The sequence below is a fragment of the Protomyctophum parallelum genome (genome assembly GCF_964188405.1).
Source record: "Protomyctophum parallelum genome assembly, chromosome: 1".
Lineage (NCBI taxonomy): Eukaryota > Metazoa > Chordata > Actinopteri > Myctophiformes > Myctophidae > Protomyctophum > Protomyctophum parallelum.
This window is the reverse complement of record NC_139697.1, coordinates 9,612,283-9,630,280: the sequence shown is the minus strand read 5'-3', so window position 1 is coordinate 9,630,280 and position 17,998 is coordinate 9,612,283. Positions and strand designations below refer to the sequence as shown.

Genomic DNA, 17,998 nt, shown 5'->3' with positions numbered 1-17,998 from the left:
TGCTGAAAGCATGAACTCATCTTTCTTCCCCCCCCCCCAAGGACCTCCGTCTCACCCTGGGAGAGGAGCAGAGCTGTGTGGCCCAACTGACCTCGGCTCTGGAGCATGAGCGCCAGGCCTGCTCCCGGCTCTCCCAGGAGGCTGAGCAGGAGCGTCTGGGTCTCCACCGACGTCTCCAGGAGCTCCAAGTGCAGCTAGAGACGGAGCGGGCCAAGGCTCAGGAGGTGAGGAGCGCCCTGGGGAGAGAGAGGGAGCTACGCACGGCTGTCTCCTCGGAGGGTGGTGTCTCCACTGAGGCAGGGCTGGAGGAGAATGGGAGTGGACGGGAGGTGCAAGAGGAGGGGACCGTTCTGGGAAGGCTACAGAGGGAGCTGGATGACAAGCACACACAGGTAGGAGAGCTGACATTCACAACATAACTGATATGCCTGGGGAAATGTTGTTGAATTGAATGAACCAGTGCTAACAAACCTACGCCTACTGCTTTGAAAACAAATCTTGGTACTAGGGTTGTCCTGATCAGAAAATGGCTCCGATCACATGATTTTCAAAAGATTGGAATCTGAGAGACAAGATCGGATTTTTGTAAATCTCAAAGAAAGATGTATAAGCAATGAAATTTTGTAAAAACTGTTGTGTTTATGCTAGTTGTTTTCCTTCTGGTCCCAGTCAGAGATCATCAAACAAAGACTAGTCACACTCAGAGGCGTGAAAGACACCTATGATGGAAACAAAGGAAATGCAACCTCCACTATGTACTGTATGATGACATAGTCTTTAGTACTCTCTCTGAATGAGAGAGATACTCTTTTAGAGTTTTAACTTTTAACTTAAGAGTTTTTGAGGCACGACAAGTACATTTCCCATTCACTTGTCCCGACACAAAAGTCACTTGTCCGGAGCAGGGGTCATCAACATGCAGGCTTGTGATGGGCATTTTCCTCAAACTAAATGTTTGCCACAGACATACAAAATGAGTGGTCAATAATATTACCATAAATACAAAATGCATACTAGTCCAGTAGGCACGTTGAAGAGAAGCACACTGTTCTTAAAGCTGTGGGAGAGTGGTTTGACCTTCACACTTTTCTTTCAAGCAACGTGAACTCGTGAAGTGATTTTAAAAGGTGGTTTCAACTAGCTGGTTGCTATGGCACCAGCTAATGGGGATCCTTAATAAATAATACAAATCTAATCAACTTCTTCACTTTCTATATTGAAGTGATTGCTTTGAACTTTTCAAAGCATTAAAGACAATCGGACAGTGGCAAGAATTGAGCAGTTGAGACAAATAACCATAAGTCCAATCTAATGATACATAATGTATAAAAATCATGGATAAGTGGTCAGGACACAAAGGCCTTTTCGGGGAGGGGTCAGAATAAATTGGTTATTCGTCTCAACTGTTCAATTGTCATATTGACGTCATCCACCAGCCATTATAATATCATTATAATATCTAAAAAACAGACTGCGGTGAGATTTTTCGAGGCGCAGTCATAGGCATGTTCTGTATCCGCCACTGTTTGGTACCTGTTTTAACAAAGATTGTATACCTGGCATTAGGGAAACCCAGCTCTCATCATGGTACGTTAACTCACAATTATGTTTCATGCATTCCCCATGAATAAACATTTCGGCCTGCATGGGCCTTCAACAGGGTCAACTGTTTGGAGAGGGTTTCAATAATACACATGGTTTTGAGATAGCAAAAGATTGATGCTTCACTCTGTTCATTTTGGTTACAATATTCACACTTCCTTGCTGTTAAGTGCAGGCTAGTTACTCAATGATCTGTTGGCTAATATCGCCACCTAGTGGAGTTTTCCCCTTAGTTTTTCTTTTCTTTTTTGAAGTTACTGGCTGAATTGACATTGATTACATTAGTATAGGAAAGTGATCATTTACATGAAATACAATCACCCACATTAGAATGTAAGGCTTCTCACTTAACATATTGTTTTATATGCCTACTGTACATATCGGTTCATATGAAATGTACCTTCTAAAATCATCAAGCTTTTGTTTAAAAAAAAAGAAAAAAGTTGTCTGAAATTCCAGTACACCCGATCCCGACGACCTTGGCTGCATGTCACTCCCCATCTCTCCCAAAATAAATCTATTAAAAATAATGGGTGTATAATTAAAAAGGTAAAGATGATGCTCTCCCTACTGTAGGTGGTCCATCTCCTGGGTGAGGTGGAGGCCCAGAAACTGGAGGCAGCGAGACGAGAGGAGGAGCTGAGCTTGACGGCTCAGCGGTCGGGACGGGACCAGGAGGCGCTGCAGGAGGCCCGATCTCAGCTGCACGGCCTGGAGGCGCAGCTGGAGGAGTCCCAGGCCCAGCTGGAGAGGGAGGGGGATAGGGCAAGGAGTCTGGAGGAGGAGAAGGAGAGGCTGGAGGAACGGGTGGCACAGTTGGGACAGCCGAGAGCCGGAGGTGGGGCGGATCACCTTGATGGTGGCTACAGTGTGAGTGTCAACCCTCGTGCAACCGTACAACGTTGACTGAGTGTTCATTTAAACTCTGTAACACCGTTCAACAATAATGCTTCATTGTCTCCACCAGGCCGAAGGCATGTGGGGAGAGTATGTTTTGCACTCCGTCCGTCCGTGTGTCCGTCCGTCCGTGTGTGTGTCCGTCCGTGTGTCCGTCCGTCCGTGTGTCCGTCCGTCCGTGTGTCCGTGAGCAGCTAATCTCGGCCACCGTTAACCCGGTCGATGCCAAATTTTGCGCACACACTCCCTGGATGCCAACGATGAACCTCTGCCCCAAACTTTCCAGAACGGCCTGTTATAGCGCCACCAGGAGGCCGCTTTGTGCAAAACAAGTTTTTGCACAGTACACCTACAGATTTTGTCCAAACATCACGCAAATTGGTACACAGTCTCTCTAGAGCCATTCAACAAAACCGGTCTTTCAGATTTCTCAGACTCCATCCTGATTGGTTAAGATTGGCTTCCAAAGTTCACAGGAGTGCTCAGTTTCAAACAAAATGCTGCAAATCATGAACACATCGCGTGATTTCCCTGAAATTGTGCACGCACATTCCCACTAGGCCCAGGACGAAATGCCACATGAACAATTTCAACTCAGCCTCAAGGTGGCGCTATAACTGGCCGAAAAGTGTTTTTACCTCTAACTGCACGGATCTGTGGATAACTTTGTATGCCAACTCCCTAGAGGCCAAGGAAAAACCTTTGCCTGGAATTTTTCACATCTGCTCTTTATAGCGCCACCAGGAGGCCGACATATGTAAAACACATTTTCTATTATTACTCCTTCAGATTTTATCCAAATTTCACGCAAATCGGTACACATGATCTCCATAGTCATGTGATCAAGGCAGGTTTGTTTGATTTCTCATATTCCATCCTGATTGGCCACGATTGGCTCCTACAGTTTTCAGGAGAAGCCCGCTTTGTACAAATCGCCACAACTCCTCAACACAGCGTCCGATTGCGATTAAACTGTGCACGCATATTCCCACTAGGCTGAGGAAGAAATCCTGGTGGAGACCTGTGCCCAGAAGGGCACTTTTTCTAGTTATAACATGGTTTAATAATGCAGTGTTTGTCTAAACAACAACAGGCTGTCAGGCACAGCGACCGCACCAAAGACTGGGTGCTCCAGCAGAAGAGCGGCGACGCTCCTCCGACGCTCCACTCTGCCTCAGCCAGCCTTCTGGAGGCCACCAGGACTGCAGCCTCTGGAGGAGCACATGCCAGCCTTCTGGAGGCCACCAGAACCGCAGCCTCTGGAGGACCACATGTCAGCCTTCTGGAGGCCACCAGGGCTGCAGCCTCTGGCCCTGCATGCACTACCGACAGGATCCTGGGCAAGCTGCACACGGTTGCCTCCAAGATCCACACTATGGCCAGCCAGACCACCGGAAGGTAGTGATGGGATTTATTTTATTTCGTGTGCATGTTCATATATGACATAATTCGCTGTTTCTCAAAGTCTGGTCCTTGTTTGTACCAACGTTATTTTTAAGGTTTTTCAGAAAATAAGAAATAAAAAATGACTATCTGCCTAATTCATCTAGTTGACTTAAGCAATTGTGAGAAGAAAGTCAAAGAGTTGACATGAAAGTGATTTTGTAATGTAACAGGCATTCTCATAGGCTGAGGACAAGCCGCAGGAGAGTAGATTTTGAAATAATATGACGAGATTGATAAAACATTGAGATATGTGTATTGTGTAATTGTTGACATCTTTGTTTCAAGGAAACACACATTTGTTTTTCATTTGATAATCCATAATTATTGAAAGATTATATGCAGGACAGCTTGCAGAAGGTGCATGAAATATTTGACTGATATCTGCTATGTGTACACTGTTTATATAGTCTAACAGAGGTCAACAGTGAAGACCTGTCTTGGTTGCGGTCCAACATCGATGAGGTCATCACTATGCTGCAGCAGTCCTCAGAGTTTCCCTCTGCCCCTGAGGTTAGGATGGAAATGTTTGGATTTGAATTGTTATCATTTATGCGCTGTGACTCTCCCGCCTTCTCTGTTGATTGACAAACACTTAAGAGTGGTCTGACCTAATGTTTTATATGTAACTGACTACACTTGACCACGAAGGCTGTACTCTTATGTGATTATGATGTTTGTTTTTCTAAGGACCTGTGACTTGATGACATTCGTATTTCCCCTGGGCTTCTTCTTAAAAAACCTGAATTAAAAAGATTTTGAAAATAAAAGAAAATAAATGTACACAAATAATTCCCCAAATAATGGTGATAATGGAAATATCATTATCTTAGAAAAACATCTTCCTAAAACAGTTGCTAATTATGGTTTATCCTTATTGTTTCTAATTGGTGAACTATATTGAGTTCTGAATTGTATCCAGGTTGGGTGGCGACAGCTCATCCTCTGTATTTGTCCGTCTCCTCAGAGCACAGCCCTCCAGCTGGGAGCTTCCTCCAACGCCTCCAGCTCCCTGACGGAACGTCTGCTGAGGCAGAATGCAGAGCTGACCGGCTTCGTCAGCCGTCTGACCGAAGAGAAGAACGATCTGCGGAACCAGATACTCCGCCTGGAGGAGGAGCTCCGTCGATACCGCCAGGCTGGCCTGGGATCAGGAGACGGCGTAAGTGTATCACAGATGTATTTAGCTATAAAGCACTAATGTACCTAGACATAGGCAGGTCTCTGAATCTGAGGACAGAGTGAGTAAAAGAAGTATGCAGTATGTACATTTAACAGCTCACGGACAGCTATTCTCGCATTGCCAGACTGTTGCCTCTCAATTGCCTCGCCAATTTTGCAATTCCAATTATTATCTTTAGCAAATCATTCAATCAATGGAGAAATCAACTAACGAATGTGAGGTACTGTTGTCAGTTACAAGAAAAACAATTATGAGAGATAGAATAATTACGTGAGCATGATTTAGATTTGTGAGATATAAGTTGCCGTTTCAAGACTGAAATCAATTCAGGCCTGCCTTATTTATTTGTATTATAGTGGCAGATAGACGGAACTTATTAGACCTCACTTAAGTATCCACATTTCTCCCTGTAGTCTGGCAGCAGGAGAGGGACAACCAAAGACCCTTCAGGCAACCTGCTCTCCCAGGAGCGGGAGTCATGGTCCCGGGAGAGGGAGCGCCTGGAGAAGTCTCTGCAAATGACCCAGGCCCAAGTGACTCGCCTCAAGGGAGAGATCAGGACTGAAGCCTTGAGAGACATGACTGGACCTGAGGCTGACAACGCAGCTCTGAAGGTTAGCTTCATCATAACCTCACACATTGACTGCAGTTGCTGAGTAATTAACAAGGAACACCTCTGTTCAGTGTTTGGATATGACATACAACACGGCAATATATTTAGTGTATTTAATTTCACCGCTAGTTAAATGAATTGACCCGTATGTGTCCAACTTTGAAGGGTTTCTGGTTGAATATGCATAACTGACAGTGCCCAATACTGCTTTAGTGACAGTTAACAACAGCACCTCCTCACCAGTTAAGGTAGTAAATAAAGCAACATAATGCAAAGACCGCTTACTTGCTTGCTTGCAATATGTCACTGTCTGTGTAAAAAAATAGTAACAAAATGCATTTTCATTCCCTCCTCTTCTTCTCCTGTCTCCAGAGGATGTATGGGAAATATCTGCGGTCGGAGAGCTTCCGCAAGGCACTGATCTACCAGAAGAAGTATCTGCTATTGCTGCTGGGAGGCTTCCAGGAGTGTGAGGAAGCCACGCTGTCACTGATCTCCCGGATGGGCGGCCGGCCGTCCTCCTCCAGCCTGGAATCCCTCAGTCAGCGCCGCCGGGGCCTTACGCGCTTCCGATCCGCCGTCCGAGTCTCCATCGCCCTCTCCAGGTAGGCAACACATGGTCTACTCTATGGGGTCTGCAGGTAGGCAACACATGGTCTACTCTATGGGGTCTGCAGGTAGGAAACACATGGTCTACTCTATGGGGTCTCCAGGTAGGCAACACATGGTCTACTCTATGGGGTCTGCAGGTAGGCAACACATGGTCTACTCTATGGGGTCTGCAGGTAGGGAATACATGGTCTACTCTATGGGTTCTGCAGGTAGGCAACACATGGTCTACTCTATGGGGTCTGCAGGTAGGCAACACATGGTCTACTCTATGGGTTCTGCAGGTAGGCAACACATGGTCTACTCTATGGGGTCTGCAGGTAGGCAACACATGGTCTACTCTATGGGGTCTGCAGGTAGGGAACACATGGTCTACTCTATGGGGTCTGCAGGTAGGCAACACATGGTCTACTTTATGGGGTCTGCAGGTAGGCAACACATGGTCTACTCTATGGGGTCTCCAGGTAGGGAACACATGGTCTACTCTATGGGGTCTGCAGGTAGGCAACACATGGTCTACTCTATGGGGTCTGCAGGTAGGGAACACATGGTCTACTCTATGGGGTCTGCAGGTAGGCAACACATGGTCTACTCTATGGGGTCTGCAGGTAGGCAACACATGGTCTACTCTATGGGGTCTGCAGGTAGGCAACACATGGTCTACTCTATGGGGTCTCCAGGTAGGCAACACATGGTCTACTCTATGGGGTCTGCAGGTAGGCAACACATGGTCTACTCTATGGGGTCTCCAGGTAGGCAACACATGGTCTACTCTATGGGGTCTGCAGGTAGGGAATACATGATCTACTCTATGGGGTCTGCAGGTAGGCAACACATGGTCTACTCTATGGGGTCTGCAGGTAGGCAACACATGGTCTACTCTATGGGGTCTCCAGGTAGGGAACACATGGTCTACTCTATGGGGTCTGCAGGTAGGCAACACATGGTCTACTCTATGGGGTCTCCAGGTAGGCAACACATGGTCTACTCTATGGGGTCTGCAGGTAGGCAACACATGGTCTACTCTATGGGGTCTGCAGGTAGGCAACACATGGTCTACTCTATGGGGTCTGCAGGTAGGGAATACATGGTCTACTCTATGGGGTCTGCAGGTAGGGAATACATGGTCTACTCTATGGGGTCTGCAGGTAGGCAACACATGGTCTACTCTATGGGGTCTGCAGGTAGGCAACACATGGTCTACTCTATGGGGTCTGCAGGTAGGCAACACATGGTCTACTCTATGGGGTCTGCAGGTAGGCAACACATGGTCTACTCTATGGGGTCTGCAGGTAGGGAACACATGGTCTACTCTATGGGGTCTGCAGGTAGGGAATACAGGGGCAAGTATGGTCCCTATGCTCGCTGTGCATATCTTTATACTTTAGGTGGAGATAAAAGCACAGTAATGGACATTGTAGATGTATTCTTAGACAAAGCCAGTTTTGTAGTATTTCTAATCATCTTATTGTCATTATTATCATCTCCATAAAAACAAATGATTTTAGTCTCTGGTCATCTCAGGTCATCTGGAAACTTAAAACTAGACATGGTGAGGCAGCATTTACAGTAGTTATTGTTCTGTACATACTGCAGTTGGAAAAACATCCAGAAGATCTGAGACATGCCATGATTCTTGACTACTTTTAAATCCAGGCTAAAACCTTTTATGTTCTCCATTGCCTTTAATAAAACTTTTTAGATCTGGATTTTTATTTATCATTTAATTTTGTTCTGTACTTACTTTTTAAAAGCCTTTGTGTATGAAGTGTGCTTTACAAATTACATTGACCTTGCCTTTCAGAATGCGTTTTCTGGTTAAGCGATGGCACAAAGCAACAGGGACGGGCTCCTATACCTCCCCCAGCATCAAAAAGAATGGACTCGGACAGACAATAGGTACATTTTAGGAAAGCTCAAGTCATCCAGACAGTACAGTAAGAGACTGTCACATGAAACGTATGTACTTTGGTCCCATCCGTTTTTTTTCCTTCCACACCAACTCTCATCTGCGATTCTTGCAGATCTGAGCTTGTTCATCTGCTATTTTCCCCCGAACATTCGTCTATGTTTGTTGAATGTTCCCTGTTATGACATGCCCAGAATACTACTTGCAGTTATTAAACAAAGGCTGATCAATTAATTTCTTGGTGGTTCCCAGGCACGGAGTCGAGGGAGTCGCCCTATCATCTCCACCCAGGGAGTGTGGATGTTTATCGGGACAGAGGTGGAGGAGGGGGAGGCTGTAGCAGCAGCAGCAGGGGACGTAGTGGGCGAGAGTCACCCAGATCTGCTGTGTCCTCACAGCACAGGTACGGCTACTCACTACATTGTCAAAAAAATCACTGAGTGTTACTTTGACTCAGAGAGTATGTAAATGGAACCAAACTGGACCCTGTACGGCTTTATACTATACTATAGCATTCATACTATAATAATGCCTGCCCTGGACATGTAGCTCAGAAGAGATGCACAGCACATTCTTGAATTGTGATTCACCTGTTACAGTAGTTTTCTTAAGTGTTTCATTTATTTAAATAGTTTTAATAAACCGCACACAGTGAATAGAGGTTTTTGGGAGTTTTAAGTAGAAAATAGAGATGCAACCAAATTTCCAATAAGAAAATCAAAGGGCAGACTGAGTTAATATACAGTAACCTGTTTTTAGTGCTCGATTAATGTTTCATTTCACAACGTGGGGAAAATAGACCTTCAAGCTCACAACGCATCGCGTTGTGAGTTTGTCGGTCGGCTATTTCCGACATGCCGCACGTCGTGCAACGAAGTATGAATCGTTCTTCAAGGTGTCATTTGTTGCTGTTGTTGAACAGATATCACTTGGCTGTGGACGCTGGTGCCCTGAGCTGCTCCCACCTGCAGAACTACGACCCTGACCGTGCACTGACCGACTACATCTCCAGACTAGAGGCCCTGCAGAGGAGGCTGGGGAGTGTCACGTCAGGTAAGTGTGTGTGACGTTGTTGGTGTGTACAGAATTATCCGCTTGAAAACACTCTGTTTAATAGACACAACGCGTCCTTTTTAAAAATGTGTTTTGACATATAGGACTGATGTACGGGTTAAAGGTAGTGCAACAAAAATGTTTACTGTACATAGTAGGTCATATCTAGACAACAATTTCAGTTCTTTTTTCTTATATAATCATATGGGAATTACTTAAAAGCAAAGGTTCTGAGAAGGTGGCTGTACAGGTAGCAGAATGGAATTGAAGGGTCATGAATGGAGGAAGGTGGTAGCAACTGGGTACAAGAATAGCCTCTAAATATATGCCATTCAAAGATATTTCTGTTTGCAATGCTCTGAAAGCTTTTCTACTGCTAACTGAGAAATTTAATGTATATTGATGATAAATGTTTTGAACCTGATACGAATGCTTAAGCAACATACCACCTTGGGTATAAAATGCATTCTTCAGTTAGGCTCTTCATGTGCCCTGTTCAAAAAATCCCAGCCTGCCAGAATGTTTATTCGCCTGCTGTCTGTTGTATCCAATTTTCCAAACCTCTCTCAAAGAAAAAGAAAAAAATCAAAAAGGTTTTCTTGTATTTGTTTATAGGGCAGACCTTCTTCCACTCCTGACATCAGAACATGAGTATGTGAAAATGGGACGGGACAGATTTAGAACAGACTGAAGATGTACTGTATTAACGTATTGTTTATGCAATTGCATATGTACTGTTTTCACATATTATTTGAATTTGAGTTTCCCTGTCTTTAATGGAGGAGATACTCATAGGTTTGTCATCATTTGCATTCTCTGTTTCTCCACAGGGTCTTCCTCATTTACTCAATTGCACTTTGGCTTGAGAAGATAGACATTTCTACGTTACTTTGGAACTGGCTTGAAGAAACTCAGTTGCCTTTTCTTGTGCTGAGCGCTCTGCTGTTTTGTATCATTATGGTGTGGACAATATATTCCATGTGGACCAAATCCCCCCTTCCTTTTTTTGTTTTAATGACATCTCATAATCAGGCTTTTGTCGCCAGCACTCGAAAACAGCTATGTTTGTAATTTGATCTGCCTCTTTGTTGTGGATGAACTGCAATCGTATATATTTGTCAAATGCTAATTTAAAAAACCCTTAATTAATTTATACTGTGTATGTGTTGTATGGGTGGAACTTTATGTAGAGAATGTTTGGCTTCATTGTTAAAGAGGCTGCTACTGGATATTATACACTACACTGTGTTTTGTTTAGCCCGGTTTCTCAGACAGACTACAGAGGACATTTGTAGAGAACGTATTTTTGTAACGGGTAGCCTCTTTGAATTTTCTGGGTATTTTGTCAAAAACTGAAATAAAGATGACTATAATATTTGAAAGTATATGTATTTTATTTCCCTCAGGTTTAAGCAACACATATTTTTATTCAACTTACTCCAGTCCACACACAGTGAAATCAGTTTTGTCAAAATCAAATCAACTTAATTAATGAAGGAAAGTATATCGTTAAGACACAAATGAATGGTTGTGACATTGACCTTGCAATGGTATTAATTAATTATGGAGCTCAATGACTAAAGCAAACAAACAACCCACCCCAACAACAAAAACAATTGATGCAGTATAAGGGCCAGGGCCTTGATTCAATCACCAGAGGGGTTTCTCCTCCAGCAAGGCACTGAATCGGGTCAAAACTACTCTCTACATTTCTGAAAAGGATTCACATTGTGAATATCAATATCAGTGACATAATGTACTCTCATTAGCAGTCTATCCACCTCCAGTATTTATCTAGTGTGTGGACATTTTAGGCCTTGTATTGAATCATGAACATAATTAACCCAAAAATGCCACAAACGTTTCACATCTTTCTAGACAGGATACAGCACAATCATCTAGATCTGGGGTGTCAAACTACTGGCCCTAGAAGCTGGCCACGCTGGCCAGTGAGATTGTGAAGGGGAAATTTATTTATTTATCTGTTGCAGCAGTGCTCTCCCGCTTGCCACTGCCATGCTGTCGAATCTGCCATTGAGCATTGAAATCAATGGAGGCAGCAGCTAACAACCCGGTGTGTGTAAACACACTCAAATCCACTGGTTGCGCAGAGGGGCTGTGCTCAAACTGTTTCTATTAAGCTACACTTGGACTATTCATGATCAACATTGTTTTTATTGGCAGTGCTTGAATTGGGCAAGTACTCATTGGTACAAAGAACCAGAATTTTCCCACCTGAGCATGCATATTACTTGTACAGTACTACAGATGTTGGGAAGCAATTGTGCATGTTTCTCCAGCACTTTCAAGGCTGCCTGCAGCTACCATGACTGAGCAAATCTTGCAAATTGAATTGATGGATTTTGTTTTGACCAAACTCTTACTTGAGTTTCAAAGTTGGATACAGTGATTACTGCTACTGCTCTGTATGGGTGAGGTTTCAAATCTGTCACTACAGAAGAGTTGGGGACCATTATTGAATGTTCGCCCCACATGCACAGACAAAAACTCATCAGGTCCACACAAAGTTGCATTTTGGCCAATCTGGCCCGCGACATAATATGAGTTTTGACACCCCTGATCTGAATGTTCAAGTCCCATTAAGAGTTTGCTCTCTCTCTCTCTCTCTCTTTGAAAACAAGCAGACTATCCTCATGTCACTATCCCTCGACTCCTCCAGTTGCCTCCACCTTCGGCTCAGTGTTGCCTCCTCTTGTATCTGATAACAGGGTTGTTTGGGGTGTGTATCATTGTTGTGTAGTTGATCGTGGGGAAGTAGCCATCCACCAATTCGAATTCATACTTGCGCAGCATGGTTGACCAGATGGTTTTGATTTGGACGTAGGCAAAGTTCTCCCCGATGCAGCGGTGTCGGCCTGAAAGGTGGAGGATCAGAAAGAATTGTTTGTATCATATATGTTTTAAAGTACAGAATTGATTTATCTGCCTGCAAAATATCTTAGTGTTTTTGTTTCTAGAGTGCTGCAACTGGTCTCACAAACCCAATTAGCCTAGTTTCTCTATTGTGGGCATAAAGGTGAAAATGTGGTGAAAAGCGAATACACCAGTTGTAACTCAGGTCTGTTTTATTTTAGTGGTAAGTAAGTAAACTAATTCATCTCACCAGCACCAAAAGGCACGTAGGCAAACTTCTCCCCGGCAGCATAGTTGTCATTGAGGTAGCGGTCGGGGTTGAACTCCATCCTCTCATCCCAGGTATCGTGCAGGCGGTGGTTGACCGTGGGAGACACACAGACCTGGTGGCCCGCTGGGATGGTGTAACCTGACGCCGTCTGGGGAAAACGGCGTAAGAAAGACATGGTTATTTAAAGCGGCACATGATCGTGTTATGTTTTTCCGTATTCTGTTACGTATCTTTTACATACAAGTGATACCATCATCATTATGCCAACGTACAGTATACTTTTAATGGCCTAAGAAGCTGTGGTGTTAAGAAAATATGCTTCTACTGTACATCAATGGTTCGCAAATATTTGAATTTCAAGGACTTCCATGACTCTGAGAGTTGCAGACTTTTAAGAGAACCCTGAGGGTCCCACTGTTCTACACCATAAACCAAAACGGCAAGGAATAATTTTATCACGTTATTAATGAAAAATGAATCAGACAAATAATGACTTGTTTGATACTATGTGTATTCTTTTCATTCGTTCACTAAATTCAGTTATTCATATCTCATGGCCAAACAAAAGGAGGCACAATGCATGTAATCTGATTCCATCGTAGTGACCTGCTGTGGGTATTACTAAAGTAGAGGAAGTAGAACAATGGTTAACAGCAGCCCCTAAACTCACTCACACACATACACAATACAAACACTTTTAACCGCACCCACCAGTCTGTGAGAGAAGAAGACAGCGAGCAAACAAGAGCAAGTGAGAAGAATTTAGGGAGTGTACGTATACCGGTAGCTATTTAATGTTTTCATATGCAAGCAAGAAGACATAAGGGAAAGTGTATAGTTAAAGCTAATGTTTTTATGTTATATCCTACAATTTATAATATAAACAATATAATAGGCTGACATGCAATGAAATCAGTACATTATCTCACCTTTGTGGAAAGTATTAGTATTAAAACAGAACGAGGATTCAGCCTCACTACATGGATGTTCTTACCTGAGTTGAGCGGGCCATCCTCATCATGGTCATGATGGGTGGTCGCAACCGCAAGGTCTCCTTTAAACAGTGGTCCAGCAAGGTGAGGTCCTTCAGCTGAGGAGGACAACAATGAACATTGTTAGGAATACGTAAGCAAGTACTTTGCACTACCTTCCAATATACCACACAGTCATGAGTCATGAGTCATGTCGAGAAAGAAGGACTGCTCAAACGATATAATGTAGTGTGGCAAAGAGATATTTATCCACAAAATGTTGATATCGCTAAACAATCACACATTGTCGGGCATAATGGAATGTAGGTCAAACATTAGTGTCTTTTAATGACTGATAAGGAAACATTGTAGGCAACGCATTGCGGACGTGTCAGACGAGTTAACGTCCCCTGTTGTCTTGTCAACTTGGTGCCGGTTTTCTAGTGTGTGGTTTGTTTGACTTTGACTGATGTTGGAGTGGCTGACTGGCTGGCTCACTGAAAGATTAAGACTGAAATTACATGCCAAGTGGGGTCAGCGATGAAGCTTCTTGTTGAACTCAAAGCTTCAGTAACATGTTTATCTTCACACGGATCAATGCCGTTAAGAAGAAGCTCCAACCCTTTGCTCCCATAGAATAGAAGTGAACGGGGAAGGTGACGTTTCTGACGCTGCATGAAGTGAAGAGTGACTGTCCCCTAATTCTCCCGTTCATAACTGAAGTGAATCTGAACTCACCTGGTTTCCACATGGACTGTCTATTTCATGGAAGAGCATTTGTGCCATATTCTATACACTGTGTGTGTGAAACAGAATTCTTAAGAGAAGGCTGCTACTGTGTCGTTTCTTTCTATAGTATGTAATGTAGGTGCCAAATACAAAGAGGGGGCTTTGTGAGCAGTAGACTTGATTCTTGACATAAGCATACAGTACCTGGTCCAACTCCAGAGCAGGCAGGTCCTCTCCGCAGGCGGTCTTCTGCTCAGCGTAACAGCGGTTCTGGATCTCCTTGTTCTTGGCCAGGTAGAAGCCCAGCCAGGAGCTGGTGGTGGACGAAGTGTGTTGACCTGCCAGGAGGAGACCTATCAGCATCCCTGCTATCTCATCGTCGTTCAGGGGTTTTCCAGTCCTGAAAATAGAAAATAAATGGTGATGCTTCAAACATCATTCCCTAAAAGCTATTTGAACTGTAAACACGCAACGCAATAGTGTTGCGTGTTTACAGTTCAAATAGCTCTGAGATTAAAACATCCTTTGTGGCAAATCATTTCAATAAGCAGTACAAATACACACTCAAAGGCCCTTTTATGAGATGTGTTACAGTGGGGTAAAGCCTTTAGTTCCGACACTATTATTGGTCCGACAGTCATTAGACAGACAACCTACCTCAAACCATAACCTAACCATAACCGCAAGCACGGGAGCAGCGCATGCTAGTCCGACCGTTGTTCCCGCATGTCGGACTAATGCTCCGTCGGAATTGCCATCGGATCCCGTTAGTGAACCAAATCCAAACACAGATGTATGCCATTTCTTTCCATTCTGTTAGCCATGTCAGCTATTAATGGTTAATTACTGTATGTATGCTGTCAGTGTCGAGACATTATAAAATAAACTGCTACAATTTTGTTATGTTAACAGTTATACTGCAGTCATACTGATGTATTTCAAGACTATATGATCCATGTGTACTAAATTATTCATGTCCTCTTACTTGTAGGTGGCATCAATAAGAGTTTGCAGGATGTCATCCACTTTCTCATTGGACTTCCTGCGTTTCTGAATGACCTTGAAGAAAATATTCTTGATCTCTACGTGAGCTCGGTCCCTCCGCCTGTCAAGAGAAACAAGTGCATTTATATCATTTTGTCCAAGCCTTAGAAATGTTTTTTGTTTTTGTTGAAAACAGACTGTTGTTCTCTCAAAGACAATGGAAATTATGCTTTTCTGAATTCAAATATTTCAGTAGTGTTTTATTAGTCTAATGTTATAAATATGTCTTTGTAGACTTTGTCCTGTGTGTGAGGGAAGAGTGAATGAACCTCTGTCACTTGCCCTTGCCCTACCTCAGTGGTTCTCAAAGTGGGGTCTGGGGACCCCCAGCCCCCAGGGGTCCCCTTGAAGGGGTTCCAGGGGGTGCCCAGGTAAATGACCGATAGTCTTAGGATCCAGGTCAACCCTTATTGGTCTGGGAGTCCGTGGCATGGACTAAATGCATTAAAAGGTTTGTGAAGCACTGTCCTACCTGAAGCTGGGCAGGGGCAGCCAGCCAGGCAGAAGCCAGGCCTCATGACTGAAGCCTCCATCCAGGTCAGCGTAGAGCTGGGCCACATGCTCAGTCAGCATGCTGCGGATCTCTTGCCCATGGAGACACGCGCTGGCTGTCAAGATGATCAGCTCAGCCAAGGACTCAAACAGATCTGATGAAAAGGAGACACATAGGGGCAGGCTAAGTAAGAAACAAAGTTTTAATTAATCTAATACGTTTTTATGTACTGTATCAAATCGATTAACCTTTGAATCATGCTTTTATGCTTTGTTGTACAACAATGTTAAGCAGAATTAGGGAAAATAGCCACTCACAACACGTCACATTTTAGATCGGCTATTTTTTTTACATTTCTTTAAAACGTTTCTTCTATAATGACATGACTAAAATAGGGATTGATTGATTATAAATCAATTATTTTATTAAATTATCAATTGATGAAATCGATTAGTTTGATCAACTGTTGCAGCCCTAATTCTGTGATTTTCTATTATCGTCACCATATGATATGGTGTTCGTCGAAGGTAACTGACACGGTTCTACAAGAAAGTATAGATTAGGCTTCTGGTTCCAAAGTGCTTTACAATGACACAAATCAAAGTGTGCAATGGCCCGGGAGGTGCCGTTGCCGTAAAGAAATATTGTATTATATTGAAGTGATTGTTAGATCAGAAATGACCTTACTTTTCTCTCCACTGTCTCCCCATCTTTCAAAGTACTCGATGGTCTCATCCTCGATGATCTTGACATGTTCTTTGAAATGAGCGATGTTCAGCCCCGTTTTCAGCATCTTCTTCTGTTCCAGAAATATCTACCAAAAGTATAATGTAGCAGATGAGGATCATATCTGTTTCTCCTAAGTTAGTTATTCAACTTGAACTTACTGTGATTTTACCAGCTACAGTATATTTGACTTACAGGGTTTGGTACATCGTAGGCAACCCCCTTGCCAAAGACCGGAGTGGTCAGTTTAGAGTAGACGTCTTCAGCATTGAGGTCTTCATTCTTGCTGTTGAACATCAGTGCAGCTGCGTCACTGCCCACCAGGTAGGTGAAAGTGCTGCCCACCATTGTAAAACTAAATACAGGCCCATACTGTGAATAGACCACAAAGAAATCAGGTTTAATATCCTCAAAAAAGTAAATAGAGGGGGGGGGGGGGGGGGGGGACTACTATATAGAGAATTTTAGGCCTACTGCATCTTAAAAAGCTTTAATTATGAAGGTGGGGGTATTAAAGACTATTAGGTATTATGCTACTTTACAATTTCCTCCCCAGTCCCCAATAATAGGTTCAGTTATGCATGCCGTTGAAGTTTGAATGCACTCAAGACTTAATAGCCTAAACTTTACTCATTTACATCACTTACTTTATCATATGCGTCTTCAAGAAATTCAATGGGGCTTTTCCCAAATGCAATGGCATGTCCCAGGAATGGAATCCAAGAGGGGATGTATGGTGGTGGTTTCTATAGAATAAAATAAAATCTCACTGGTTCGTTATATAAACATTTATATTTTGTCTAGCCTACAGCCTAATACTGTATAATTATCCTGTATTCTGTATGTTGTATTAACTTACCACATTATTGTCCAAAGACGTCTGTTTCAGTAACAGTTTAGATACATATCCTATAGTCAGTGTAATCACAGAGGCTGCCAGGACCACTGATGTCAAATTGTCGCTCACTTTCCCGACGGTGTCTTCAAGCAGCTTGCTGCTGATCTGATATAAAGGCATCGCCATTGGAACTCGGTTTGAACAACAACAATACCGACAAGCTAAAATAATAATGTTAAAGAAATAAGATGAATCCGTTGTTTTTCCTCATAGACGATGCTCCCTACTTCTCCCAGAGCAGAGACCTTGGAATAACTTCAGTTCTTCAGAGAGATTATCATTGCATGCCACAGCAGCACAATAAGTTACACTAGCATGCAAAACAAAAGTACTGTTAAAATAACAATGAAGAAGTCGTTGGTAATATTTCCTCCAGCCTGTGTGTAGGCTATACCTGTCAATACGAGTCCTGCCCCCGCCTGACCATGTGAGGCTTTCTATTGGCTGCCGTCTTCGTGTCCATCAAATAGCTTGTGCCGTTCTACAGTATGATTGGCCGCCGCTACCTGAACCCATGTCTGGCTATATGATGTCACTCCTTGTCATGCCCCATGGGCTGGATGGATGCATTGGATGGGATGCGGATGCGGCGGGCCGTATTAGATCAGACAGACCTAGGGCACTAGGGCCCCTGTAGCTACTAGCTATGCATTTATGGACTTTTATGTAGGCTACTGCAGGGG

The 17,998-nt window shown here is 43.6% G+C and overlaps 2 protein-coding genes across 3 annotated transcripts in view; one reads left to right on the top strand and one right to left on the bottom strand.

Annotated features, from left to right (window-relative positions):
• Nucleotides 1-10,691, top strand: part of akap9 (A kinase (PRKA) anchor protein 9) — an 88,597-nt gene extending 77,906 nt beyond the window's left edge. Inside the window, exons 45-55 of the mRNA XM_083767872.1 lie at nucleotides 42-392; nucleotides 2,179-2,472; nucleotides 3,593-3,897; nucleotides 4,353-4,455; nucleotides 4,910-5,104; nucleotides 5,539-5,739; nucleotides 6,111-6,343; nucleotides 8,152-8,246; nucleotides 8,509-8,659; nucleotides 9,179-9,309; nucleotides 10,140-10,691. Of these exons, the coding sequence (XP_083623998.1) occupies nucleotides 42-392; nucleotides 2,179-2,472; nucleotides 3,593-3,897; nucleotides 4,353-4,455; nucleotides 4,910-5,104; nucleotides 5,539-5,739; nucleotides 6,111-6,343; nucleotides 8,152-8,246; nucleotides 8,509-8,659; nucleotides 9,179-9,309; nucleotides 10,140-10,183 (2,103 nt within the window). The 3' untranslated portion in view covers nucleotides 10,184-10,691. The remainder of the gene's footprint in view (nucleotides 1-41; nucleotides 393-2,178; nucleotides 2,473-3,592; nucleotides 3,898-4,352; nucleotides 4,456-4,909; nucleotides 5,105-5,538; nucleotides 5,740-6,110; nucleotides 6,344-8,151; nucleotides 8,247-8,508; nucleotides 8,660-9,178; nucleotides 9,310-10,139) is intronic.
• cyp51 (cytochrome P450, family 51) lies at nucleotides 10,691-17,698 on the bottom strand. Of its 2 annotated transcripts, none has more exons than XM_083767851.1 (10): nucleotides 17,277-17,698; nucleotides 17,065-17,163; nucleotides 16,613-16,789; nucleotides 16,379-16,505; nucleotides 15,671-15,845; nucleotides 15,140-15,259; nucleotides 14,359-14,554; nucleotides 13,449-13,544; nucleotides 12,434-12,602; nucleotides 10,691-12,185 (listed from the first exon to the last, which is right to left on the bottom strand). In XM_083767851.1, the coding sequence occupies exons 1-10, from the start codon at nucleotides 17,439-17,441 to the stop codon at nucleotides 12,007-12,009; spliced, it is 1,503 nt and encodes a 500-aa protein (XP_083623977.1). In that variant the 5' UTR covers nucleotides 17,442-17,698; the 3' UTR covers nucleotides 10,691-12,006. The 2 variants fall into 2 exon arrangements, with proteins under 2 accessions (XP_083623977.1, XP_083623978.1); XM_083767852.1 differs by having other exon boundaries at nucleotides 17,280-17,698.
• Between the last annotated feature and the right edge of the window lie 300 nt (nucleotides 17,699-17,998).

What these genes read in the sequence shown, in the direction of transcription:
- cyp51 (XM_083767851.1), bottom strand. Translation starts at nt 17,441, where the DNA reads ATGGCGATGCCTTTATATCAGATCAGCAGCAAGCTGCTTGAAGACACC. An exon ending in TTGAAGACGCATATGATAAA is followed by an intron (nt 16,790 to 17,064) that starts GTAAGTGATGTA and finishes GTCTATTCACAG; the next exon opens with TATGGGCCTGTATTTAGTTT. An exon ending in CTGCTCTGGAGTTGGACCAG is followed by an intron (nt 13,545 to 14,358) that starts GTACTGTATGCT and finishes TGTCCTCCTCAG; the next exon opens with CTGAAGGACCTCACCTTGCT.